Source organism: Ambystoma mexicanum, chromosome 4p (assembly GCF_040938575.1).
Source record: "Ambystoma mexicanum isolate Mex_15411 chromosome 4p, UKY_AmexF1_1, whole genome shotgun sequence".
NCBI lineage: Eukaryota > Metazoa > Chordata > Amphibia > Caudata > Ambystomatidae > Ambystoma > Ambystoma mexicanum.
The window spans coordinates 231,443,303-231,470,891 of NC_090927.1; the positions used below are offsets into that span (position 1 = coordinate 231,443,303).

Below are 27,589 nucleotides of genomic sequence, written 5' to 3' on the forward strand. Positions count from 1 at the left end.
GGGGGTAGGGGGACATGGGAGAACATCAAGGGACAATGGAGGGGCTTGGGGTACATGGCAGAACATCGCGGACAACAGAGTGGGTGGGGGACATGGCAGAACATTGCAGGACAACGGAGGGGGTGGGGGAACATGGGAGAATATTGTCGGGCCACCGGCTTTGCACCGGTGGCCCGACCATCATCAATATTATTGCAGTGAGGCCGTGGGGGTGCAGGGCACCCCTGCGACTCACCGTGCTGAAGGGGCGGGGGGCTCATTCAAATTAGAGGCTGCCAGGGTGGGCAAAGTGCCCCGGCGGCCTCGTGAGTCTAGGGCAATGCCAGGCCACCAGCTTTGCACCGGTGGCCCGACCAACATCAATACTACTGCGGTGAGGCCGCAGGAACCCCCGCGGCCTCACCGTGCTGAAGGGGTGGGGGGCCTCATTAAAATTAGAAGCCGCCGGGGTGGGCAAAGTGCCCTGGAAGCCTTGTGAGTCTGGGGGCCGCTCCTGCAGGAGCGGCCCCCCCATTGCATTTCAATGTCAGGACACCGGCTTTGCACTGGTGGCCTGACCATCATCAATATCACCGTGCTGAAGGGGGAGGGGAGACGGTAATGCCCCCGACGCTCGGGTTCTATTGCTATTAGTACCCCGGCCCGCAAAAATTGCGTGACCGGGGCACTAAAAGCTTTTTTTTTTGTCCTGAAACGCTGTGGCGTTTCGGCGCTGCGGCGTTTCAGGAGAAAAAAAAACGACCAAGAAAATGGCCGCCACCATGGAAATGGAAAACGGAGTCTGTTTTCCCTTTCCATGGCGGGCATCGGGAGCGGATGGCCCCGCTCCGAGTCTCCACACGGCTGTAGGCTTTCCTCGTCCCCCGCCGGGGACGCAGGAACAAGAAGGTAAGTAGGGAGAGGGAGGGAATTTAGAAAGAAAAAAAAAATCCTTAGCGGAGTCCCCGGCGGGGGGCGAAGGCAGCCTCTCAGCCGCAGGGAGGCTCAGAGCGGGGATGGCCCTGCTTTGAGCCTCCTCATTGGCTGAGGGGCTGCCACGCCCCCCGCCGGGAACAAAGGCCGTGGAATCCCGATGAAGGGATTCCCGGCTGGGTAGGGACCTGGCGAGAGCCAATCAGAATGGCTCTTGCCTTCTGATTGTCTCTCGCCGGGTTACTAAATACTTAAATTATATTAGCACCCAGAGTTGAATGTTGCCATACTGATAGCCAATCAGACAGTAGGCTCCCAGACAACATTGCCCAAAGCTAGGTTCAGATGGCTCCTGATGACTGTCAGATTGCCACTCATCATTGCGGGTGACTCCTACTCTGCCTGCGCCTGGCTTGTCAATAATCTTCCCACTTACCAGAATGTTCCTCCTTTCCTCTGCCATTCTCTTCTTAACTCCATTAAAATTCTTCCACTACATGCCCTCTGCTGTCCCACAAGTTCCATTTGGCCTCCCCTGAAGGTGAAAATGGGCTGTGGATGCCACAATGCCAAGCACCCATTGCTTGGTGACACCTTGTCACAGTTATTTGCAATGGAATTCTCAATTATCGAGAAATTGAAGTAATTGCCAAACACACAATCCCATTACCCTTTGTTAATATCTTTAAAGCCCATCACCAGGGGCAATATGGGTTGTTATGTACCCTTACCTCAGCTCAGGTGTAACAGCTGACATCACTTTTGAACCACACAGCCAGTACCCAATTACTGATATGGTGTGTATGTTACTTCATAAACTATATTTATAAGCATTATAGAATTACTGTCAAGCCCGAACCCCTGCTCAGACAACGGGTAAGCATGTGCCGACATGTGTTTCCTCCCTCCGTCCCCACAGGCCACCCTTGCCATCTCCAGGCAACACCAACGTCAATGACATCGACCCTCCTCTAAGGCATGGACTCCACAATGCTGCAACCTCACCCACATCAGCCTCAAGACCATCAACAACCCCAACACGGAAGTTGATGCTTGCCAACGTCGGCTCAGCTATCTCCCATGCAGCAGACATTGCCAAACTCATCACTAAACATAACCTTGACACAATCTTTATCACTGCGACCTGGCTGACACCCACCTCTCCCCACACACTAGACGTCCTTGTCCCTGACGGCTATGGCATCCAACACAGAGACCAGCTGAACAAGACAGGCAGGGGCCTTGCAGTCATACACAAGACCTCATGGCCCTGCACCAGTCTTGATGTCAACAACAATGGCTCCTTCAAAGTCCTCTCCTGCCACTTTCCGCTCTCCTCGATAAACACAGTTACCTTACCTTCCATCTCATCCTCACCACCCAAACCAAACACTGCCTTCAGCAGAGACTTCACCGACTTGATCACCACCATGCCCCTCACGCACGTAAACAACATCTTCCTAGGACACTTCAACCTCCCAGGCAACCAACCCGAAGAAGGAAGCTCTTCTCAGCCTTCTCAACACCCTCTGCCTCACTCAACACACGAAAGACCCAACACACGAGAAAGGTAACATCCTCGGCCTAATCATTACAGAAATGTCTTCTCTCCACTACAGCTCTCCTCTCCAGCTTGACTGGTCTGACCACCTTTCCGTGCCTTTCAACATACTGCACACCACCCCAGTCAAGCACTCCCAGCAGACATGCAGCAGACAAACCTTCAGGTCTTTGAAGAACTTCCCGCCCTCACAGAAGACCTCGCCAACCTACACCTTACATGAACCGAACACCCCCAACCGAACTGCCACTCTCTACTGGAAGCACTCAATGCCTCTGTCGACCAACATGCGCCTCTGAAACAATGCATCTGCAAACCAAAACCATCAGCACCCTGGAACACGCAACAACTCAACCTCAGCAAAAGAGTCATCAGGAAAGAAGAGAAATCCTGGCGCTCCTCAAGGAACGCTGACCAACCCGCTGACAACTAATCTACAGAGCGAAGGCCTCCTACTATCAGAATACCATAGCAGAAGTTGAAAACAAAAACGGAGCCCTCTTCAAAGTGGTCAAGCAGTGCATCAACCCACTTCCCAACCCTGCCATACCACACTCCATTGAGAAATCCACTGCCATCAACACCTTCTTCATCAACAAAATCAGCAAGATTTGCCGCAAATAGATGCCAGTACTGCATCCACAGACCTACTTCACGTCCCTCTTCGCAAAATCCCCACATCCTGGACAACATTCAAGACACTCTCAACAGAGGACCTGGTCGCTGTTAAAGCCACATCGTATACAGGGGACATCCTTCCAGCATCCATCCTCAAGACACTCCCTGCAAAAGCTCTCCTTCCCTACCTGGAGATCATCAACAGCTCCCTAACTCAAGGCACCTTCTCATCAACCCTAAACACAGGAAACATCCTCCCGCTACTAAAGAAACCTACTCTGGATCCCGACAACCTAGTTAACTATCTCCCCATCACCCATCTTCCTTAGGTAAGATCATCGAGATAGCGGTAGCTGCACAACTGCAACAACCCATCAAAACCAACAATCTTCTCCAAACGAGCGAATCCGGATTCAGACCCAAATGCAGCAGAGACACAGCAGCCCTACAGGTGGTCGACAATGCCCTCAACATCCTTGACGATGACCACCCGTGCCTCTTGGTTCTACATGACCTCTTGGCCACTTTCGACACAGTAGACCACCAGTCGCTTACGGACACCATACATCAGCGCATGGGGATCAGCAACCTTGTCCTACAGTGGTTCAAGTCCTTCCTCGTCAACTGCAAGCCGTTTGTTTAGATGGACTCCTCTAGATTTCCAATGCTACCGTCACCTGTGTAGTCCCGCAGGGTTACACCTTGTCCCCAGTGATCTTCAATCTATACATGGGACCAATGGGAGCCCTCCTAGCCACACACAACATCCACATACACCAATTCGCCGACGACACAGAGCTATATATCAAGATTGACTCCTTCAAGGACAACCATAGGCTCAACACCTGCATCCATAGGCTCAAGACCTGCCTCTCGCTGATCCAATCGCACATGTCCGGTGCATACTTGAATATCAACCCCGCCAAGACCGAATTTCTACTCCTCATCAACCACACCAAACACCCAGAAATACAGACCTGGCTATTAATCATGAACCTTGAGGGATTTACACCCAAGCTCACCTCCTGTGCCAAGTCCATCGGGTTCCACATCATCAAACACATCTCCTTCAAGACTCATATAGCTAAGAAAACTCAGACTGCTTGGTGTCATCTCACCCTCCTTTGAAAAGTCAAGCCATTCCTCCCTCCAGACAGCTTTAAATCCTGCGTTCAAGCACTGGTCCTATCCCACCTGGATGGGTGCAATGCATTCCTCAAAGGCCTCCCGTCATCCTCCCTTGTGCCCCAGAGACATTTCCTACATGCGCCTGCATGCCTCATCAAGGGTCTAAGCAGATATGACCCCATCCCCCCGGCCCTCATCAACCTTCACTGGCTCCCACTGCATGCATGAATCACCTTCAAGTTTTGCTGTATCATCTCTAAGGGATCACCCTCATGTCACCAAGCTACCTTGCAGAGACACTCTGCATCTACGGCATACAGTGCACCACTGGAAGACAGGATATGTGCAAACTTCAAATTCACCACTGCAAAATGATGTAAAGGACCAGAGAAGAATGCCCCAAGACTATGGATCCTTCTTCCTGTCGCCATCAGACTTGCCCCCAATCTCCTATAATTCAGAAAAGACCTCAAGACCTATCTCTTCAAGGAGTCTCTCCTCAACATCAAGGCCACAACGTCACCCCTTGCGCCAACTGATTCGCTAGTCGCCACCGGTTCTTCTCCTACCCATCACCCGGTACAGCTGTACCCCGGCACTGCCCCCCTCTGTATTGTATCCCGCAATGTATATCTGTTCTATTACCACTGAAAAGCATTTGTTATGCATCTGTAATGTTGTACACCTCTATAAAGTGCTCCGTTATGTATCTTTATTCATGTATATCTCTGTAAAGCGCTCCATTGCTTCTCCAAGCTATTTCTGCACTCAATAAATACCATGAGAATGATACAAATAATAATAATAATAATAATAATAATAATAATAAACAATTATAATAATAATAATAATAAAATGTTTCACAATGTTGTAAAATAATATTTACCTGCACATCTGAAAATACAATTTTAAAAGTCAATTTCTCTATTTTAGGGCAATGACTGCATGACAGATGGAATAAAAACTCCAAAACGATTTCAGATTTTGCTTTATAACACAACCTTTATGAACTTTAACCTGCAAAGTTGTACAGCCATCAGCACCTGCTCAGATTGTTATAAAGGACAAGGTATGTCTATGTCAAGGTCACATAATTTGTTAAATGTAAAGACAATATTGATAGCTTTGCATATTTGGTTCATATCTCTCTCTCTCTCTCTCTCTCTCTCTCTCTCTCTCTCTCTCTCTCTCTCTCTCTCTCTCTATATATATATATATATATATCACATGGACGTGGTAGCATCCATGTAGTTATGGTTAAGTTGGTGTTTCCATAGGAAGAGCATGTTTTGGGTGGCTTATAACTTCGCTCCCTCTGGACGAATCCTCACCAAACTTTGCAAAAAAAGTATATGGCCCACTCTGAATTTTCTTTGCAAAGTTTGGTGAGGATTCATCCAGGGGGGGAAAAGTTATAGGGGGGGTCCCAAAACTTGTGTTTTTTCCTATAGACATAATGGGAAAAAACTTTGTGCACGGCCACAGGCCAAACCGCTGGACGGATTTACACCATTTGCGGCAGGAGCGGGGGCTTGGTCGCGAAAGCGTGCTTTTGCAAATTTGGTGTAAATCCGTCCAGTAGTATTTTATAAAATGACCAAAACGTAAGGCAAAAAATGTAGTGATATCTGTGTTCGCTTCACGGACGGACTTCCCTGTTAGCTCCGCGGACAGCACCCCGATTGGCCCATGGCCTTGCGTCATGTCCGCGGACATGCAACGTGTTCGCTGATTGGACGGCGAGGGGCGTGGAGCGCGTCAGATTGTCTGTGGCGCCCGCCATCTCAATGACATTTGTGATGTCATCTTTGATGTCCTGGGTGTTAGTGTTAGCAGTGCACGGTGGCGCGAGTTATGGTTGCTTATGTTACCATAACTGCCGAATTTCAGGGGTTTTTCGGTTTTAGTTTGAACCATAACGTCCCTTTAACAAAGTTTTTTCACTGAATTTCATAGGTTTTTAGTAGCGCAACTTAACCATAACGTCCCTTTAACAAAGTTTTTTACTGAATTTCATAGGTTTTTAGTAGCGCAACTTAACCATAACGTCCCTTTAACAAAGTTTTTTCACTGAATATATATATATATATATTACATGGCCTGCAGTAGCGGGCATGTAGTTATGGTTAAATTGCTAAACCCATAGGAAGATTTTTGGGTGGCTTATAATTTTGCTCCCCCTGGACGAATCCTCGCCAAACTTTGCAAAAAAAGGTATAAGGCCCACTCTGAATTCTTTTTGCAAAGTTTGGTGAGGTTTGGTCAAGGGGGGGATGGGGGACAAAGTTATATGGGGATCCCAACATTTCTTTTTTTCCCATAGACTGAATGCAGAAAACATTTTGTGCACGCCTACAACCGAAACCGCTGGATGGATTATCACCAAATTTGTGACAGGAGCAGTGACTTGGTCCCGAAAGCGTGCTTTTGTAAATTTGGTGAAAATCCGTCCAGTAGTATTTTTTAAAACAACCAAAAAGTGGGTCTAAAAAAATGTGTGATATCTATGTCCGCTCCGCGGACACACTTCCCTGTTCACTCCGGAGACAGGACACTGATTAGATAACCGTCTTGCGTCGTGACCGCGGACACGTGACGTGTTCGCTGATTGGTTGGGGTGAAGCGTGAGGTGCATCAAATTCTTTCGATGCGTCCACCATATTGGATCTGCGGTCATCCGTGGACAGCGAGGCGTGGAAGTGAGCATCACTCCAATTTTGGGGAGTGTGTTGGTGTGTAGGAGTGCTTGGAGAGGTTGGGGGAGTAAGAGATGGGTCAAATGATGTATTTGTTTAGGTGGGAGAAGGCCATGATGTGTTCGCGAAGTCCGCGGACACCGCGGCATACTAAACCCTGGCCGTACTACTGGTTATTTTACTTTACTAAGATGTTGGCTTTGGGTCGTTAGTAGAGCATTGGGTGAAGAGGGTTTGTATTGAAGAGTTTGTGCGTTGGTTGTAATTATTATTTTAGAATGTTAATTGAAGTGGATAGGTTTTGAGGTGAATGTGTTATGTTTTTGGGTTGTGGTCATTTGGTAGGTGTTTGTTTCTATTGGTGTATTATGCTGTGGTGGTTGTGGCCAGGGCCTACAGTCTTAGGTGCATGGTCTTTGGCCATGCAGCCAAAACTATAGGCCCTGGATATAACCATCGCAGCATAACACACCAATGCTACCAAATATTTTGACTGTGATATGTGGGCTGCTTAGTGGATATGATTTCAAAAGTGTGAATACTTATTGGCAGTAGTGTAATAGTGTTTATAGGATAGTGAGATGATGGTTGTTAGTTTGTTTGTTGGATTGTGTTCAGAATGTTGGTATTGAAGACTGTAGGCATTTTGGTTTGTATTTATTGGTGAGGTGTTTGTTTGCATGGCTGTGTTATGTTGCGGTGTTTGTGAGTCTAATTATGATATACCTACTGTTTCCTTTGTTGAGGCTGTGTGTTGAGTTTAGGCCAGGCCATGCAGTCAAGATTGTAGTGTTTGGCAACAATCACTGCAGCATAAAATACCCATGGAGGCAAGCATTTTGGATTGTGGTCTATGGTCAGGTGTTTGCTTGAATGGGTGTGTTATGCTGTGCTGTTTGAGAGGTTCAATCATTATGTACTTACTGTTTCACTTTTCTGTGGTTCTATGCAGTTTTTTCATGACATGGGTAGTTGGAGCAGACATTTCTTTTGAATCACTGTGATCAAAGAAAAAACATGTTAGTGCAGGTAGTTTATAATGAGTATTGCATTGCATAGTAGACATTTCTGTATTTTGTCGACCCTCATAGTTAGTACTTTAGAAGTACTATAGTTCAAACCATTACTGTGCAATTTGCTCTTTTCCTGTGTTTGTTCATTAAATCATTAGGTCTGCGGGAAAAAAATCAAAATCCATGCTGGATTAAAATAAAACGTTCTACGTTGTGGTTCAATATATTTTTCATTGCTTTCAGTAGGAGCAATTGAATAGGTGTATGTTTTTGATTTGGAAGTGGTGGACGTATTGTTGCAATTAGATAGCAGTTGGTGTATTCTATTTGTTTATTTTTCTATTTTAGTGGTATCCATCTATCTGTTGGCTTGTTGTAGATTTTTGGGGCAGTTAAATACCTATTGGCGTATTCTAATTGTTTATTCCCTGTTTCATTTTAGTGGTATTCATTTATCTGTTTGCTTGTTGCAGAATCTTGGGGCAGTTAGATACCTGTTGGCATATTCTAACTGTGCACAGTTTTGAAGTTGACATTTTGTTTATGCTCATACACAGATTAGTTATTACATTTTGGTTTTAAGAATACAACGTAAGCGTTTACAAGATTTGCTGGTAATCTCTATTTTAGAGTAATGGTAGTATCATTACATTCAAACCATCCACAATTCTATTTTATATATGCAGTGTAGTGACCTGCATTGGTTGTGGCTCCTGTGTGGTAGATTATACCTATTGTTGTGAAGGTTTTCTTACCAAGTGATATTTGACCATGTGTGAATCCAGTCAGCTTACAGTTGTTTTTTGTACAATCTGCATTGTAACATAAAAGCATTACTATTGCACATTTACTATGTGTCTGTATTTGTAAGGCGGAGCTATTATCGGAATTGCAGGTAGTACAAAATCTGCTATGGTTTGCATTTTGTACAAGTTGCTTAAATAGAATGGATTCACAGTTAGGTATGGACACATACACAAAGTGTTCATTAGGGACTTGCTCCTGTGCCACATGGCTGTAGAGAGTGCATGTATGTTTCCACATGTATCAAATCTGGAAGATTTCATTTATAGGTATGTTTTTGTTTTCTAGTACTTGTAGTAAGTAAATTAGACATTCTTGTGGATCTTCTTATGTGATTATTCCAGATGGATATACTATGATCTGAAAAGATATGGCGAGATGAAGAATAGGTGGGGTGGCATTTATACTAAAGGAGACTCTAACAGTCTCTGAAACAGCGGGGCTCACCATTCAAGGGATAAATACTTTACATATAACAATCGGCATGAATGCTGAAGCCACTACCAGTTTCGTTTTAATCTAACGTCCTCCTTCTTCAAAAATTGACCTATCTGAGGCAATTAATAATTACCTATTACCACAGCTTAAAATCACTTCAAAATATATAATTTTGGGAGATTTCAATCATTGGTTGGGTTCCATGCATGACCAGGGGGCCATTGAGTGACAACGGTCACTAAGGAGTCTGGGTTGCTCCCATTGCATTCTGTCTCCAACTCATGCACTAGGTCATACACTAGATTGCCTCTGTGTACTGAATACCTCTTGTATCGAGGTGAATACCAGTATTTGCCCATGGTAGGACCATTTTCTTGTAAACTTTACTTTAATGGTACCATTTGTAATTAAAATGAACCACGTACTACAGGAAAGACTATCCTGTAACACAAAGCAATTGACAATTGCCAATATTGAACCTTTGATTGGCAACCTACTTGATTTTGCACCAGAAAAAGTTCTGACAATTCAAGAAATGGCCAAAGCTCTAACGAACAACTTGGCTAGTATATCAGATAAACTAGCACCACTAAACCAGAAAAAGATACATAAAGACAACAATAATAAAAAGACTTGGTTCTCAGAGGAGAACACTAAATCGGCATCGAAGAAATCTTTTTATGTTTGGAAATGTGATCTTAACCCAGTTTCACTAACCTTTTATAAGAAAGTTGTCTTGGATTATAAAAATGCTACATTTCTGGCTAAGAGAAACTATCATAACACTCACATAAGCAATGCTTTTTACGATACCAAAGAATTGTTTAAAATAATAAAGGATCAGGAAATCACGCATGCCCAATCGGGCTTAGCAGAAGCAAACGACAAGGATTGGTGTCAACTTCCAAGACGGTTTGCAAAACCAGCTGTATGATATCCGAGCATCTATGCTTGAAAAAAAGAAGCTGAATTCTGCCTCTCTGGATACTACTCCACCCAAGGTCTTTAAAAGGAACTTAGATATCCCTATTTTTTAACTTTCACCCAATAAACGAACTGGAACTAGAAAAGATTATAGGACAGATGAAACCATCACAGTGCAGAGGAGATACTAGTGCATCCACGATAATCAAATCCTGTGCTCTATCCCTAGTAAAAGCAATCTGCACCTTTGTTAATGCTTCACTTAAGGAGGGGAAAGTGCCATTGGAATTAAAACAAACTAAAGTTACCCCAATTATTAAGAAACCAGGGCTGTCAAGAGACAATCCACTGAATTTTTGCCCCATCTCGAATACTCCATTCCTATTAAATATTCTTGATAGGGTGGCTCATTATCAAATCGCTGAACATTTGAATCAGCATCCTATCCTGCATTTTAGAAACCTATTTGGAAGTGGACCTCTCTTCTGGAGCTTAAATCCAGACTACTAACACAAATGGATGAGAGCAGGCTCTCACTGATCATATCACTGAATCAATCTGCAGCCTTTGATTTAATTGAACATTCCATATTGAATACGAGGCTCAAGGAAGTGGCTAGTTTCTCCAACCAAGCCGCTGCTTGGATTGCTTCCTTCTTAAAACACAGACACAGTAGTGTCTGTTCGGATATAGTGAAAGCTTAGTCAATCCTGGTTCTCTTTGGAGTCCCACAGGCGGCTAGTACCTCACCATGTATTTACAATCTTTTTATGGCAACTTTCTTCTACATGTTGGAGCAGGAGGGTGTAATTTTTTAAACTATGCAGATGATACCCAATGTGTGCTTCTCTTAACTGGCTCCGATGAACCGGATGAGCTTGAAGTTAACAGAGTCTTTAGCCTGATTTAAAACTGGATGCTGAATAATTATCTGGCTCTAAATAGGGCTAAGACTGAGCTAATTATTGTCGGCTCTCCACATTCTCTGAAGGTTTTAAATCATGCCAACAGTTCTGTCAAGCTAGGGGATGATATTATAAGCCCACTTCCAAAAACCAAAATATTGGGAATCATCCACGATCAGTCTCTCAATATGAAAGAGCATGTGACTTTGGTTGTGTCTTCCTCGGTTTATTTTGTTAAACTGTTTTCACACCTGAGGCCTCTCATATCACAGAAAAGCGCAGAAACCATTGCGAGAGCGATAATAGTGGCCAAGCTGGACTTTTGTTGTAGCCTACTGTTAGGCACCGGCAAGCTGGCCCTACAGAAACTACCAACAAAAGAGAGGCCACCTCGCTAGTTAGGTTATAGACACATAATTTGCTGGATATTGGTGGGATACTCACATCTGTGGGGGAAGTGCAAACCTAAAAAACAGAAGCCTTAGGAGAATTCAACCTGACTTCATCAGTAATTCTGTTTCAAAAGCAAATTTTAATATAAATAGTAATCATATAAAAACACATAAAAACTAACATAGAAAACTAGCTAAAGTGACAAGTGCTTCATAGACAGTGCTTGGTATTCATCATCAAGGAGAAAACTGTATCTCTACTATGAGGTACTCTACTAACCTCAAGTGTACAGGTCAACATGTAAACAGTTCTTGAATACTTGTAACATTCATTCTTCGCTGAACATTAAACCTCACAATATATACATATAGAAACCCTTGTTGAACAATGTCTCTAATTGTGATGCCTCAGTAACCATATATTTAGAGTGCATCAAGGTTAATTGATACGCATTTAGATACTACTCAGTTGTATCTATATAGACCTACAGAAACTACAACAGATTCAGAACTGGTCTGTGAGAGTTGTAGTGGGGCTATCAAGGTGCGAACATGTTTCGGAAGCCAGGCGGGGGCTTCACCCTGTTTATAACATTTAAGTGCAGAATGGAAATGATGCCTCTGTATCTTCAGTGTTACATCAACGATAAAGTAAATACCAGATTGTTAAGATCTGGTTCTCACAATCTTTGGAGAAACTTAGAACAAAGTCCTATAAGGCGGAGAACGGGGCTTTTTCTTTTAAAGCTCCCATTTTGTGGAACCAACTTACAGATTATCTGCGCAAACATAAACTCCTGGCAATATTCAAGAAAGATCTCAAAACCTTTCTTTTTTCATGAGTATGCCCTAGGGGGTAGCATTGTCTTGGAAGTATACTTCCAGCTGGCTTTTTCATTTGTCCCTTCTGGATAGGGCTTTAGATTAGTATTCATTAGTTCTCATTGGTGTCCACAGCTGTTGTATGTTTTGTACTTCTGTTAGTGCCTTTATGCCTACGGGCCCATAGTGCACTATATAAATATCATGTCATGTAATGTAATGTAGTATAGTGAATTTGACCATTCCAGCCCAGTAGTCCAATTACTGCCTTATTCCAGAAACACTGTAAGTGTTGTCAGGATTGTTGGTTGCATTTCTATGAAGGACTAACATTTGCAAAAACTTTTGCAGGCCGATTCATGGAATAATTAGCGCGGCGCAAGTGGCCAAAAACGTGCGAATCGCAGTGGAATAGCGAAAATCGCAGTGCAAGTGCGAAAATCGCACGAAAAGCAGCGCACATCGATTCATGGAAGGCCGTGCGCGAGAAAACCATCGGATGTGCAATAATAAAGTGCACGGCGCACGTTAGCGCACAGGCCATCTAACTGCGTGCGCCAGGTCACAGCGAAAATCGCACAGGCCACAGCGAAAATCGCACATAGCGCGGCGCACGCAACAAAAGTAGGCGGAACACGGGGCGTAACACTCAGAATGGGGAACAACTTGCCAAAATGTGGGCGTCACGGGGGAAGTACAGGGTACTTGTGCGCGGAACGCCCACACGCTCGCCTACAACACGTATTCATGGAATAGAATAGGGCAAGAAAGCGCACGCTCAAGCCAGCGCACAGGCACAAACACGACCGCCACAAGAAAGCAGGCGGTAGCGTCTCTGCGCCTGTAAGAAATGTGCGCCAAAAGGTGCGGCAAAAAATAGCACCTATATACTGCCATGATGAATGTCCCATACTGCGGCCCTCCAGGACAAATGACGTGCAAAGGGGTACCCACAAACACGGACACCCGCTGACAAAAAATACGTGTGCGTGTATACCAGGGTGCGCGGGAAGTCTCACACCCGAATTGGCAGGGCATGTGAATTCCAGGGGTTTGCGGGAAGTTCCACACGCGATTTGTCAGGGTATGTGGATTACAGGGGTGCGCGGGAAGTTCCACACGCGATTTGGCCGTGTACGTGGATTCCAGGGGTGCGCGGGAAGATCCACACGCGATTTGGCCGGGTACGTGGATTTCAGGGGTGCGCGGGAAGTTCCACACGCGATTTGTCAGGGTACGTGGATTTCAGTGGTGCGCGGGAAGTTCCACACGCGATTTGGCTGTGTATGTGTATTTCAGGGGTGCGCGGGAAGTCCCACACGCGATTTGTCCGGGTACGTGGATTTCAGGGGTGCGCGGGAAGTTCCACACGCGATTTGGCCATGTACGTGGATTCCAGGGGTGCGCGGGAAGTTCCACACGCGATTTGGCCGGGTACGTGGATTTCAGGGGTGCGCGGGAAGTTCCACACGCGATTTGTCAGGGTACGTGGATTTCAGTGGTGCGCGGAAAGTTCCACACGCGATTTGGCCGTGTACGTGTATTTCAGGGGTGCGCGGGAAGTCCCACACGCGATTTGGCCGGGTACGTGGATTTCAGGGGTGCGCGGGAAGTTCCACACGCGATTTGTCAGGGTACGTGGATTTCAGTTGTGCGCGGGAAATTCTACACGCGATTTGGCTGTGTGCTCCCAGGTATTCCCTGTACACCCTCCACGGCCCCTGCAGGCAGCACACACCACAGGGGACTACCCTGCACACCTGCTCATGTCACCCAGCACCCCCACCCCCCAGCATCCAGGGGCACTCTCCACCAGGCCCCCACTCATGTCTCCCACCACCCCCACCCCCCAGCCACCATGGGCAGCCCCCACCAGGCCCCCACTCATGTCTCCCACCCACCCCCACCCCCCAGCCACCATGGGCATCCCCCACCAGGCCCCCACTCATGTCCCCTATCACCCCCACCCCCCAGCAGTGCAGGGGCACCCTCCACCAGGCCCCCACTCATGTCCCCCTGCACCCCCACCCCCCAGCAGTGCAGGGGCACCCTCCACCAGGCCCCCACTCATGTCCCCCTGCACCCCCACCCCCCAGCATCCAGGGGAACCCTCCACCAGGCCCCCACTCATGGCCCCTATCACCCCCACCCCCCCCGCCACCAGGGGCAGCCTTCACCAGGCCCCCACCCATGTCTCCCACCACCCCCACCCCCCAGCCACCATGGGCAGCCCCCACCAGGCCCCAACTCATGTCTCCCACACACCCCCACCCCCCAGCTACCATGGGCAGCCCCCACCAGGCCCCCACTCATGTCCCCTATCACCCCCACCCCCCAGCAGTGCAGGGGCACCCTCCACCAGGCCCCCACTCATGTCCCCCTGCACCCCCACCCCCCAGCATCCAGGGGCACCGTCCACCAGGCCCCCACTCATGGCCCCTATCACCCCCACCCCCCTGCCAACAGGGGCAGCCTCCACTAGGCCCCCACTCATGTCTCCCACCACCCCACCCCCCAGCAGTGCAGGGGCACCCTCCACCAGGCCTCCACTCATGTCTCACACCACCCCCACCCCCCAGCCACCATGGGCAGCCCCCACCAGGCCCCCACTCATGTCCCCTATCACCCCCACCCCCCAGCAGTGCAGGGGCACCCTCCACCAGGCCCCCACTCATGTCTCCCACCACCCCCACCCCCCAGCAGTGCAGGGGCACCCTCCACCAGGCCCCCACTCATGTCTACCACCACCCCCACCCCCCAGCCACCAGGGGCAGCCCCCACCAGGCCCCCACTCATGGCCCCTATCACCCCCACCCCCCAGCATCCAGGGGCACCCTCCACCAGGCCCCCACTCATGGCCCCTATCACCCCCACGCCCCCCCACCAGGGGCAGCCTCCACCAGGCCCCCACTCATGTCTCCCACCACCCCCACCCCCCAGCAGTGCAGGGGCAGCCTCCATCAGGCCCCCACTCATGTCTCCCACCACCCCCACCAGTGCAGGGGCACCCTCCACCAGGCCCCCACTCATGTCAACCACCACCCCCACCCCCAGCCACCAGGGGCAGCCCCCACCAGGCCCCCACTCATGGCCCCTATCACCCCCACCCCCCAGCCACCAGGGGCAGCCCCCACCAGGCCCCCACTCATGGCTCCTATCAACCCACCCCCCAGCATCCAGGGGCACCCTCCACCAGGCCCCCACTCATGGCCCCTATCACCCCCACCCCCCGCCACCAGGGGCAGCCTCCACCAGGCCCCCACTCATGTCTCCCACCACCCCCACCCCCCAGCAGTGCAGGGGCAGCCTCCACCAGGCCCTCACTCATGTCTCCCACGACCCCCACCCCCCAGCCACCAGGGGCAGCCCCCACCAGGCCCCCACTCATGGCCCCTATCACCCCCACCCCCCAGCCACCAGGGGCAGCCCCCACCAGGCCCCCACTCATGTCCCCTATCACCCCCACCCCCCAGCCACCAGGGGCACCCTAACCCACCAGGCCCCCACTCATGTCTACCACCACCCCCACCCCCCAGCCACCAGGGGCAGCCCCCACCAGGCCCCCACTCATGTCTCCCACCCACCCCCACCCCCCAGCCACCATGGGCAGCCCCCACCAGGCCCCCACTCATGTCTCCCACCCACCCCCACCCCCCAGCCACCATGGGCAGCCCCCACCAGGCCCCCACTCATGTCCCCTATCACCCCCACCCCCCAGCCACCATGGGCAGCCCCCACCAGGCCCCCACTCATGTCCCCTATCACCCCCACCCCCCAGCAGTGCAGGGGCACCCTCCACCAGGCCCCACTCATGTCCCCCTGCAGTCCCACCCCCCAGCATCCAGGGGCACCCTCCACCAGGCCCCCACTCATGGCCCCTATCACCCCCACCCCCCGCCACCAGGAGCAGCCTCCACCAGGCCCCCACTCATGTCTACCACCACCCCCACCCCCCAGCCACCAGGGGCAGCCCCCACCAGGCCCCCACTCATGTCTCCCACCCACCCCCACCCCCCAGCCACCATGGGCAGCCCCCACCAGGCCCCCACTCATGTCTCCCACCCACCCCCACCCCCCAGCCACCATGGGCAGCCCCCACCAGGCCCCCACTCATGTCCCCTATCACCCCCACCCCCCAGCCACCATGGGCAGCCCCCACCAGGCCCCCACTCATGTCCCCTATCACCCCCACCCCCAGCAGTGCAGGGGCACCCTCCACCAGGCCCCCACTCATGTCCCCCTGCACCCCCACCCCCCAGCATCCAGGGGCACCCTCCACCAGGCCCCCACTCATGGCCCCTATCACCCCCACCCCCCCGCCACCAGGGGGAGCCTCCACCAGGCCCCCACTCATGTCTCCCACCACCCCCACCTCCCAGCCACCAGGGGCAGCCCCCACCAGGCCCCCACTCATGGCCCCTATCACCCCCACCCCCCAGCCACCAGGGGCAGCCCCCACCAGGCCCCCACTCATGTCCCCCTGCACCCAGGTCCTCACAATCACCAAGCATGTGCGTAATAGTCAGCCTCCACAGCCAAAAGTCCCTACCAAGTAACCCATTCACCCACATGGAAATGAAAATTACAGGTTACACCCCCAACGTACATAAAGCAAATGAACCCATGTCTGTCACACACAATGGTTGCAAATGAATTTGAAAACACCCAACATGACATGCATGAAAGCAATGAGATGATACCACACAGTGAAGTATGAAAACAAAAATGTATTAAAAAAATATGAATGCAAATGAAATGAAACAAACTACAATGCCAATGAAAAAAAGAAAAGGTGCATGTCCGTCCCAAAAAATGAAAAACACCAAATCTAAAAAAAATGTACTTTAAAGTCACATTAAAAATGAAATCAATCCGACAGAAAAAAAATAAAATCCAAACACCATTGCTCCATGGAGAAGAAAAAATAAAATTAAAAAATAAAACAATACAATGAAGAACTATGTACAAAATATCCAAGGGTCCATGAGCCCAACTGAACAAAGGAAAACTACAAAAAACCCTAACAAAAATGCAACTATATACAAAAAGTGGAGCTGTGTCCGTCGACTCCAAATCATAAGAATAAACAAATGAAACCTAAAACTAAAGAACTATATACAAAGGCGGCGGGCAAGTCCAGCGGCTCACAACGTAGTGTTCCGGGCCAGGGCATCATCAAACTCCTCGTCTATGTCCCGGAGGCGGTCCTGTTCCATGGCCCCGAGGGTCCGCAGGGACGACGCCATCTGCTCCTCCAACCCCCTGCGGATTGCCTCGAGGCACTCGGCCCGCCTCAGAGCCCTCCGCATGGAGTTCTCCGCCCTGACCATCGTGAGCCGCTCCTCTTCTGCCCGCCGCCGCTCCGCACCTATCTGCTGGCCCAACCGCAGCCACACGGAAGACACTTCCCGTCCTGGGTCCTCCTGCCCTCCGGCCGATGCCTGCCCCTCCGATGTTGATGGCCCCGGGCCATGATGCCTCCCACGTTGACTCTGCTGCTGCCTCCGACGCAACTGCCTCTGCCAGCACAACGGCATCCAGGCTGATGGAATCCACCGACGCCGTCGTGCACGTGCCCTGCCTGATGATGCCGGCACATCCTCCATCTGCTGGGGTACAGTTGCTGTGGTGTCCACCCCTGCTTGACCTCCGACTCCCGACTGTGGCAGGGATGGGATCCCCACTGAGCTGGCTGCATAGGTCAGGGCAGGTCCACAGGGGGCCCTGGTGGCATCTGGGCCGGAAGACGGCAAGGAGAACGACTGGCGTATAGCCTCCACAGAGGAGGAGAGGGCCGCCAGATTGGCCGACACATGCAGGAAACCCCCGAACATGGAAGATCCCAATTGGGCCACGTCGGCACGGTGCTCTTCGTGATGATGTGCGTGCTCCTCCCGGGAAGCACCCGCGCGCATCGCAACCCCAATCAGGACCTTCTCCATACGGACACGGGTCCCCTCGTCCGCAGGTGGAGGGGAGTCAGGTGACATGGACATCCCCTCTACCTGCGGACGGGCCTGGGACGGGGCAACCCTGCTGGTGCATGGTGGTGCACTCACAGGGTCAGGGACAGCGACATGCACAGGCCCCTCCACGGTGACCTGTGCTGCCTCCTGCCCCTGGCCCTGGACTGCACCACTTGCACCAGCAGGGATGCCCCCACCAGGCCCCATGTGTGCCCCTGTGGCGGCCTCCTCCTCCTCTGTGGAAACCACCAACCTGGATGGCTCTTCACCGTCTTCCACCGTAGCAGGCCCCTGTGGGGGCTCACCCACCCCTTCCGCTGCAGCCGTGGGGGCATCCCCACCGCCTTGCTCCACAGCGCCGTCTCCGCCCTCTTCTTCACTAGCCGCTGCGTAGAGGGAGACAAAGAACACAAGCATCAGGGTACTGTACAATGGTCCCCTAAACATGAAGCAATAGCAGATGAGTACCACTGTCAAAGTACACTTCCATCATGTCCCTCCACAACACATGGGTCAGCCCAGGCAAAACACACACAGTAACAGGCATGGTGCATGCCATGGACATTTCCATAGATGTCGAATGGACTCTTGAAACATACAATGATATGGAACTCACATGCATCATGGGTCATGCCTATCACATGCACACACTTCACCTCAGTCACATCCATCTGGCCCCATACACCCCAAACACAGCGGATACAAGGGTAACTAGGCTGCATCAGTGAATCTGTGCATTGTCACACACATGTGTCATGCATCCATGGCATGCACAAGTCACAGACACGCAGGTCAGGCACACAGACATGGCTACCATATATGTACCTGCCATCAGCACCCATCCCTCACCCCCACCCATGTCCAGGAACAGAGACTGGCATGCTCTCATGTCTAAAATCTGCATAGGGCTCCCCATGTGGCATTTAAACACATGCAACAACCATGTGGTTCACACATCACTGGTCGCACATGCATTACCATGATGTCCCTGCACACATACATGCATACATGGCCTATGTCACACATACAGGCAAGTATCAGAGAACCAGCACACCGCAACATGCCCTGTCTCACACAGCAATGCTTGGACACTTACCGCTCAACTCCAGACGGGTCTCCCTCTCAAGGATCTGGGCGTGGAGCGCTGGGCGTATGCGTTCCAGTACCCTCATCTGGATGGAACTCATGCGGCCCCGGCCCCCCTCCACGAGGCGCCGGGCCTTCACGAGGGTCCTGGACCTCAAGTCCTCCCAGCGCTTCTTGATCTTCTGGACGTCGCGGGTTGCCACCCCCTCCGCGTTGATGGCAACCACTCAGTCGGCCCAGATCCTCTCCCGTCCTTCCTTGCTGGCGCGGGACGATCCAAAGAGGGCATCATACTGCCCCAGGACATGCTCCACCAGGACACCAACTTCGGTGGCAGTGAAGCTGGTGCCCCTCTGCCCCTCTGGCCTGGGGTTGCCACTGGTGCCAGATGCGGAAGTGCCCGACATGGCAACCCCAGAGGCAGGTGTGGGTGGGCAACTGGGTCCTGGGGCTGGGCTGTGGAGCGATGTAATCCCAGTCGGGAGTCTTCAGTTCCAGCAGGGGTGGACACAGCAACTGGACCCCTGCAGATGGCTGAGTGCAGGCACCAAATGGCAGGGAACGGTGGCAGCAGGCAGGCAGGCAGGCAGGCAGGCAGCAGCAGATGGCACGTGGGAGGCTGCTCGGGGCACTGGGGGGCAGTAACTCGGCCTTCTGGGCAGGAGCGTGGTCTTCCGTGTGTTTTCGCGTGGCCAGCTTGATACGGAGTGATTTGGCACGTGAAAATCCTGCACGTCAGCGTGAAATTCGAGGACAGGCCCTTAGCGCGTAAGCGCGTCAGCACGCATACGCGATTCTATTGGACCAAAGGCCCTCAGCGCGTAAGCGCGTCTGTGACGTGACTCGCACGAGTGTTACCCACACAGCACGTGATGACAGAGCACACGTGGAAAGACTGCACGTCAGAGTTTCATCGCGTGTAATTGGACAAAAGTGCGCGTACACGCGATTGGCCTATGTACGTGTATATCAGGGGTGCGCGGGCACTTACACACGCAAGTACGTCAGCGCACCTGTATCCCGGGGTGCGTGGGAATTTCCACACGCTATTGGACTGGGTACTGGATTTCAGGGGTGCGCGGGTCACACGCTCGCCTACAACACGCGCAACGCAAAATAACGCAAAATAACAAGCTCAGACCCAGGATGAACATACCGTTCCTAGCAGCAGTGGGCGTGGGCTACCAAAGAAGGAGGAGGAGGATAGTCAGGGCCAGAATATTCACACCCAGAACCAGCCTTTTCGGGATGCTTGATGACCAGGTGTATGGGAGGTACAGGTTTCCACCACACATAATACTGGACCTGGTGAGTGAGTGGGAGGATGACCTCACATCACCCACCCTGTGCTCCCAAGCACTCAGCCCCCTGGAGAAGGTCCTCAATGTACTGCACTTCTTAGCCACTGGATCATTTCAGCGGACAAGTGCCATAGTGGGTGGGGTATCACAGGCCACCCAGTCACGCTGCCTACACCAGGTCTTGAACATCATCACTGCACGCCCATCAGTCCGCAGGCAAATATACCTGTCCAGAACACCTGCAGAAAGGCATGCTGCCGCCCTGGATTTTTACGGTGTGGCACGATTCCCTAAAGTGCTAGGTGCCATCGACTGCACCCATGTGGCTCTACGTCCCCCCAGGGCATCAGAGCACATCTATAGGAACCGCAAGCACTGGCATTCCATCAACGTGCAGGTAGTATGTAATGCCAAGGGAATCATCACCTCAGTATATGCCAACTATCCCGGGTCCACCCACGACAGCTTCATTTACCGAATGTCCACCCTAAGCCGGGACCTAGAAGCTGGACGGCATGGCGATACATGGCTGCTTGGTGAGTATGAATGCCACTGCACATGCATGCATGTCAGATACTGAGCAAGGTCACAACCCCACCAATGATACCAATCACCACCTCCACAGGGGACAGTGCCTACCCTCTCAGCCCCCACATGATGACGCCAATTCGGAACCCCACCACGCCACCCCAGGTAAGATATAACACAGCCCACATTACAACCCGGGGCATAGTGGAGCGCACATTCGGAGTGCTAAAGTCACGCTTTCGCTCCCTTGACCGTTCTGGCGGGCAGCTGTTGAACGCTCCCCCAGTAGTGTGCAGGATCATAGTGGCAGCATGTGTCCTGCACAATGTTGCAACACGCCGGGGCCTGGCCGTGGACATGGTGGTGGCCCCACATCCCCAACCACATGCACAGCCGCTGTGCATGGGAGGGGAAAGGGCACGGGGGAGGCAGCCCGTACACAGCTAGTGGCTAATTACTTCACATAGAAATCACACCCCTGTGGAGTGCACACTGCCCTGGCACATTCCATCTGACAATCAATGATGACTCAACCTGACACTGATCCTGAATGTCTGGAGAATCAACCGTGAAAACCATATCAGCCTGAGATTGTTCACCTGGAAGTGTTACAATGTGTGCATCCCTACCCACACAGACACCACCAATGCAGTTTTGTGAAGAAACACATTCAAGCAGCTAAAATGAATACCCGCTTGCAAAATGCAACAAGAGGACAGTGCCATGTCAGCCAACCCATCCCCAGCACCGCCACACGACACACCGTGCCATGCCATGGCATTTGCAGGTAAACAAAGTAATCCCCACAACATGACACTAGTGTCACAATGGACAGTGTCCCTAACTGAAACTACTTGCAACACCTGAAATGCTCACAGTAATGCAGGACCCCAAAACAAACTTGAGCAGGTACTACCATTAACATGACATCACAAATGTAATAAATTAGTAGTCTCACCACCTGGAAATGCCTGCACTCCCACCACTACCAACTGTGCAGTGTTGGCGCCATGTAGAGTTGTAGGTGCACTGCTGCCAACATGGACCCCATCTCCAAACTAGAGGGCCTTGTGTAGACATGAGGAAGGGACCTGCAAATTGGGAGGTAGACACAGATGATGAGTCACACATCAATGCAACATGCAGTGTACAACACAACAGCAATATGCACTAGGAATGTCTACACAGTATTGACTAGACTACCCACACATGTAGTGGGAGTCCAATGTCACCATGTACGTCAATGTCACTTGGGCACACCCTTTGCAAGCCCATGGAAACGGGAAGCAGGAGGGGTGTGTGTGACTCAAACCCAAGCATCTGAACCAAATACATGAGAAGCCTGCATGTGCCCAGCCACAATGCAGCGTATGCCCACAGGAACCACGGAAGGCAACAAATTGTCCCAAAAAAATTGGGAAAAATAAAAAAAAAATAAAAATAAAAATAAAAATAAAAATAAAAAAAATCAAAAATGGCCATTGATGGGCCCGGGGGGGTTGGGGAGGCCACCCAGGAGGTCCGAGGACAGGGTGCACACCAAAACCCACCTGTGTGGATCCTGGGAAAAAAAAATACCTCCATGGGCTCATGGCCCACCGGCTACCCTATTGTGGGAGTATCACTGCTGTCGCTATTATCACCCTGTGCAGCTGCATCCGGAAGTGGTTGCACTATGGGAGGCAGCCCACGCAAGGCCCTAGTCTGCTCCTCCATGGCTGCAAGCATGCAGGTGTGGTAGGTCTCGTTCTGGAGGATGAGTGTGCGGAGGTCCCCATGCAACAACTCACGGGATGCCCGGACCTCGCCCTTGTTGCCTGCATCTCAGCTGAGAGCGTACGGGTGAGACGCTCCAGCTGCTGTTCTGTCCTTTGGTGTGTTGAAGCCTCAAGCTCAACAAGAGTCGTCCTGAGGTGAAGGAGCTCCTGCCTCAGGGCTTCCCTGTGGCCCTGGGACTCTATGGAGATGGCCTCCTGCAGAGTCGCCAGTGCCGCCCGCCTGTCCCTGTTGGACGCCAACATGTCCTCCCTGTGTGACTGGCAGATGGAGTCGGTTGCCTGCTGTAGTCGCTCCATCAGCCTTTCAGGGGGGACAATGGAAGTGGCCACCCTATCCAAGGCCTGAGCCATCATCTCGGATGATGCTGCCTGTTGGGTTGCCATACCGTAAATGGATTGCTCCCATGCAGTATTGCCAGGTGGCGTACGGCCACCACGTCGGCGGGCACCACACCTGTCTGGGGCAAGGTGAACTGCGCCTTGCTGTGCCGGCACTGCCTGAGGCTGCAGGACTGCATTCCGCCTCTGATCTGCTGGCCCAGGAACAGGATCAGATGTCGCAGAGTGTGACCCTGCATCCGTAACCACCAAAGGCGTAGCGGCCAACACTGACATCCCCATTGAGGGTTCTGACCCTGGTGCAGGTGGGTGGGACAGAACAGAATCCCTCCCTGGAACACTCACCTGCGACGGCACGTAGGTCTCATCATCCGAATCAACACCTGAGTACAGCTCGGTGGAGGTGCAGCCAGAGACACCCCTTGAGAGCACGACCTGCAGCACTTGTGGGTTCTCACCCACCACCACACCACGTCCCTCACTGGTGGTTGGTCGGCCCTCGGACCCCTCCTGGGTCTGCACCATCTCCACAACCCCAGCAGTATCAGGTGCGTCTTCCCCTGCAAAGACATAAAAACAAAGAAATGGAAACAGGCATTAGCACCATGGCACACAATGAGGGCTGAGAAGCAAGAGAACCAGTACTTGATTGACACATGTCCCACATGACTAAAACCCTCCCATGCATGCACCCTCACTGCGTATGAAGGGGAGGCAAATGGCACACATTGATGACACCAAGATGGAAGATGAACACATTTTCTGCATGCTGCCTGGCAGTGGCATCACATATTGGCCTGTGATTGCCAGGTGAAACACACATGCCATCACACAGATGGCATGTACCATTGCTATTGAGTGAAGATGGAGAGGAGGGCAGCACCTATTCATTCAGTCCAGTTCCCGCATGTAATAGCTTTTCTAATTCAAACAGGTCAGATTTTTCACCTGGAGCTGCCAGTCCAAAATGGTCCAATTGCACAGGGACATGTGTGAACAAATGATATCCAGGTAACAAAGTCACTCCACTTTACCATAGCCATGTCAGACATGTGACTAGAGGACTGCGAAATGCCTAGTAAAAGTGGTGGAATGCAAACAATCTGACTGAATGAACAGTGAAAAATAAGCAACAATGTTGTGGCAAGGTGACACTTCAAGGACAACTGGCGTGCAGTTGGGCTAGATGTCTACTGTTGGCAGAAGGGATACTGCTATGGCCAAATGCAGCTGCGCAGGATGTATTGCATGAAGCACATGGCTGACCCATACGACTCAGGCGCACACACTCTCACCTGGCACACAAACCGAAGCCCTCACACACACACCATGCACATGGATGACACACACATGCATGTGCACTCACCGGACAATGCCTCGTAATCAGGCAGATCTCCCACGCCTTGGATCTGTTCCTCCGTGACGTAGGTCCCAGCGACTGACTCATGTGGAGTGAGTTCCATATCTACTACTGGATACCCACCTCCAGTCACTAGAGTTGCGGAATGACTTGAGGCCAGCTTACACTTTGCCCTGCACTTTAGGTCATTCCAGCGCTTATAGCAATCATTGGCTGTGCGCCTCACGATTCCAAGGGCACTTACGATGTCCGCAACGGTCTGCCAGTGTGCCTGGCATTGTGCAGGTGTGGTCTTGGATCCTGCAAAAATGACCATCTCGTTATCATGTGTGGACACATACTCGACAAGTGCATTCAGTTCGTCATCCGTGAAGCTGGGCTTCCTCGACGGGCCGGACTGTGTAGCTGTGTCTGGGGCATCAGCCTGTGCCGGACGAGCACTCTTCCTCTTCCGCTTGGAAGGTGGTGGTGATCCTGAGTGTCCTGCGCCGCTCTGGACACTAGGGGCAGGAGCCCTGGTGGACTCTGTATCAGGAGTGTGGGATTGCACACTCAGCATGGGAGTTGGTGCAGGCATTGGCTCAAGTGTAATGGTGTCAGGGGGAATGTCAGCAGGATGGACTAGGACCAACATTGTCCTGGCTGGGTGTGTGAGAGCTGGGGTGGATGGAGCCGCAGCTGCCCCTGCAGCCTCTCCGTCCTGCCTACTTGGGGCAGCAGATGACCTTGCTGCCCCAGATGCACGTGGCATGATGACATCAACGTGCACCAGCGCACGTGTCATAGGCCTGCTGACCTGGAAAGCAGCCATGGAGTCAGCCAGGTCTGGTTCCACAATGGGCTGGTCCAACAAGGGCTGAGCATGGATGGTGTCAGCCACATCAGCCTCAACGGGAGGGGGGGGGATTATGGGTGCCCTTGACTGGTCCTCCACACATGGGGGGACAGGCTCACCCTGCAAGTAACGACCACATCCCCTACCGGATCCACCACGGCCACCACTTGTGGCTCTTCCACCTTTGCCACCCTTACGGAATCCTCGCCTCCCAGCCATGGCACTGATGTTAATGTGCGTATGGGAGTGGCTGTAAACTATTGTCCTGGGCAATTGGGGGTCAAAGGGGTTGGGTACCAGATGGTAATTGTACCCTAGTGCTCTAGCAAGGCTGATTGTAACCCCTGGGGAAAGATGACGGGTCACGCTAGGCACAGGAGCCCCAAAAAAGGGAGATGACGTGCATGCAACCCCTCCTAGACCACGTGTGCAGAAAGAAAAACCTGCACTACGCTGTGGCACCCAGTAACACAAGAATGAACGTATGCGTGTCACACGCAGCCTAGAATGACCTCTGAAGGGGTAGGCTACACACGGGGCAAGCACAGATGTTAGATACGTGCGTGACTCACCGTCTGCCAGGTAAAAGAGCGTGAAAAAGGAGCGCGTTTGGTTGGCAACACCCCCGCCAAAAGAAGATTTGTACGCTGCCTGAGGAGACAGGACAACAGTAGAAGGGAACACTGTTTGAGGGAACAGGGCCAGGTAAACCAGTAAAAGAGAAAAAAGAGAAAAAGCTGTCAGAGGTAACAGGGAATACGAACTTGAAACGCCGTGAAGTAAATCGCGTGTGAAACGACAAGAAGTACAGAATTCACCCACTCGCTCTCCACGAAAAGCACATACAAGGAAATGGTGTTCTACACGTACCTTTTATACAGGCCCACACGTCCAGCGTCACTTACGCGGCGTTTATGCGCTAGGGCCATTTCCACCAATTACACGCTTTGTCACTTCTGCGTGTAGGCCCATTCCCACCAATTACACGCTTTGACACTCGGACGTGTCTTTCATTTTTTTAACACGCAACATTTTCAAACGTGTGCCCAATTCAACGTGCACGTGACTTCATAGACGCACATACGCTGGCGACGCGTTTACGCGCTAAGGGCCTTTGGTCCAATGACATCGCATATGCGTGCTGCCGTGCATACGCGCATGGCCCTTTCCTCGTATTACACGCGGACATGCAGTTTTTCACGCGCGCTGAAATGCGCATGCACATCTGTATGCGTCACGTCACAGCGGCGCTTGCGCTTGAGGGGCCTTCTCTCCAATGAAAAGGCGTATGCGTGCAGACGCGCTTACGCGCTAAGGGCCTTTCCTCGAATTACACGCTGACGTGCAGATTTTTCACGTGCCAAATCACTCCGTATCAAGCTGGCCACGCGTATGCACACGGAAGACCACGCTGCTGCCCAGAAGGCCGAACTACTGCCCCCCAGAGCCCCGAGCATGCTCCCACCTGCCATCTGCTGCTGCCTGACTGCCTGCTGCCCACGTGCACTGCCATTTGCTGCCTGCACATGAGCCAGGGGTGCTGTTGCTGTGACCACCCCTGCTGGAACCGAAGACTCCCGACTGGGATTCCATCGCTCCACAGCCCAGCCCCAGGACCCAGTTGCCCACCCACTCCTGCCTCCGGGGTTGTCATGTCGGGGCAAACACCATCTGTGACCACTGACAACCCCCGGCCAGAGAGGCAGAGGGGCACCAGCTTCAGTGCCACCGAAGTTGGTGTCCTGGTGGAGCAAGTCCTGGGGCAGTATGATGCCCTCTTCGGAAGTTCCCGTGCCGACAAGGAAGGACGGACTCGGATCTGGACTGACATCGTGACTGCCATCAACACGGAGGGGGTGGCAGTCCGCGACTTACAACATGTCAGGAAGCGCTGGGAGGACTTCAGGTCCAGGACCCTGAACAAGGCCCGGCGCCTCTTGAAGGCAGCGGATGCCAAGGGGCGCCGGAGCCACTTGTCGGAAGAACAGATGAGGGTCCTGGAACGCATATCCCCAGCGCTCCACGTCCAGGTCCTAGAGAAGCAGACCCGTCTGGAGTCGAGCGGTGAGTGTACATGCATCCTGATTGTGAGCAGTGCGTGTGGTGATTATTCGGTAGTGTGCAGGTTGCACATCTGTTTGTATGGGGTTGAGTATGGGTGGGGGTGTACAGGGCCGTGGGGC

General features: G+C 51.7%; 1 protein-coding gene across 2 annotated transcripts in view; it reads left to right on the plus strand.

Moving 5' to 3' along the window:
• Positions 1-27,589, plus strand: part of PKHD1 (PKHD1 ciliary IPT domain containing fibrocystin/polyductin) — a 4,356,595-nt gene that overhangs the window by 2,455,070 nt on the left and 1,873,936 nt on the right. For both annotated transcript variants that reach the window (XM_069605754.1, XM_069605755.1), the window contains exon 46: positions 5,153-5,288. In XM_069605754.1, the coding sequence (XP_069461855.1) occupies positions 5,153-5,288 (136 nt within the window). The remainder of the gene's footprint in view (positions 1-5,152; positions 5,289-27,589) is intronic.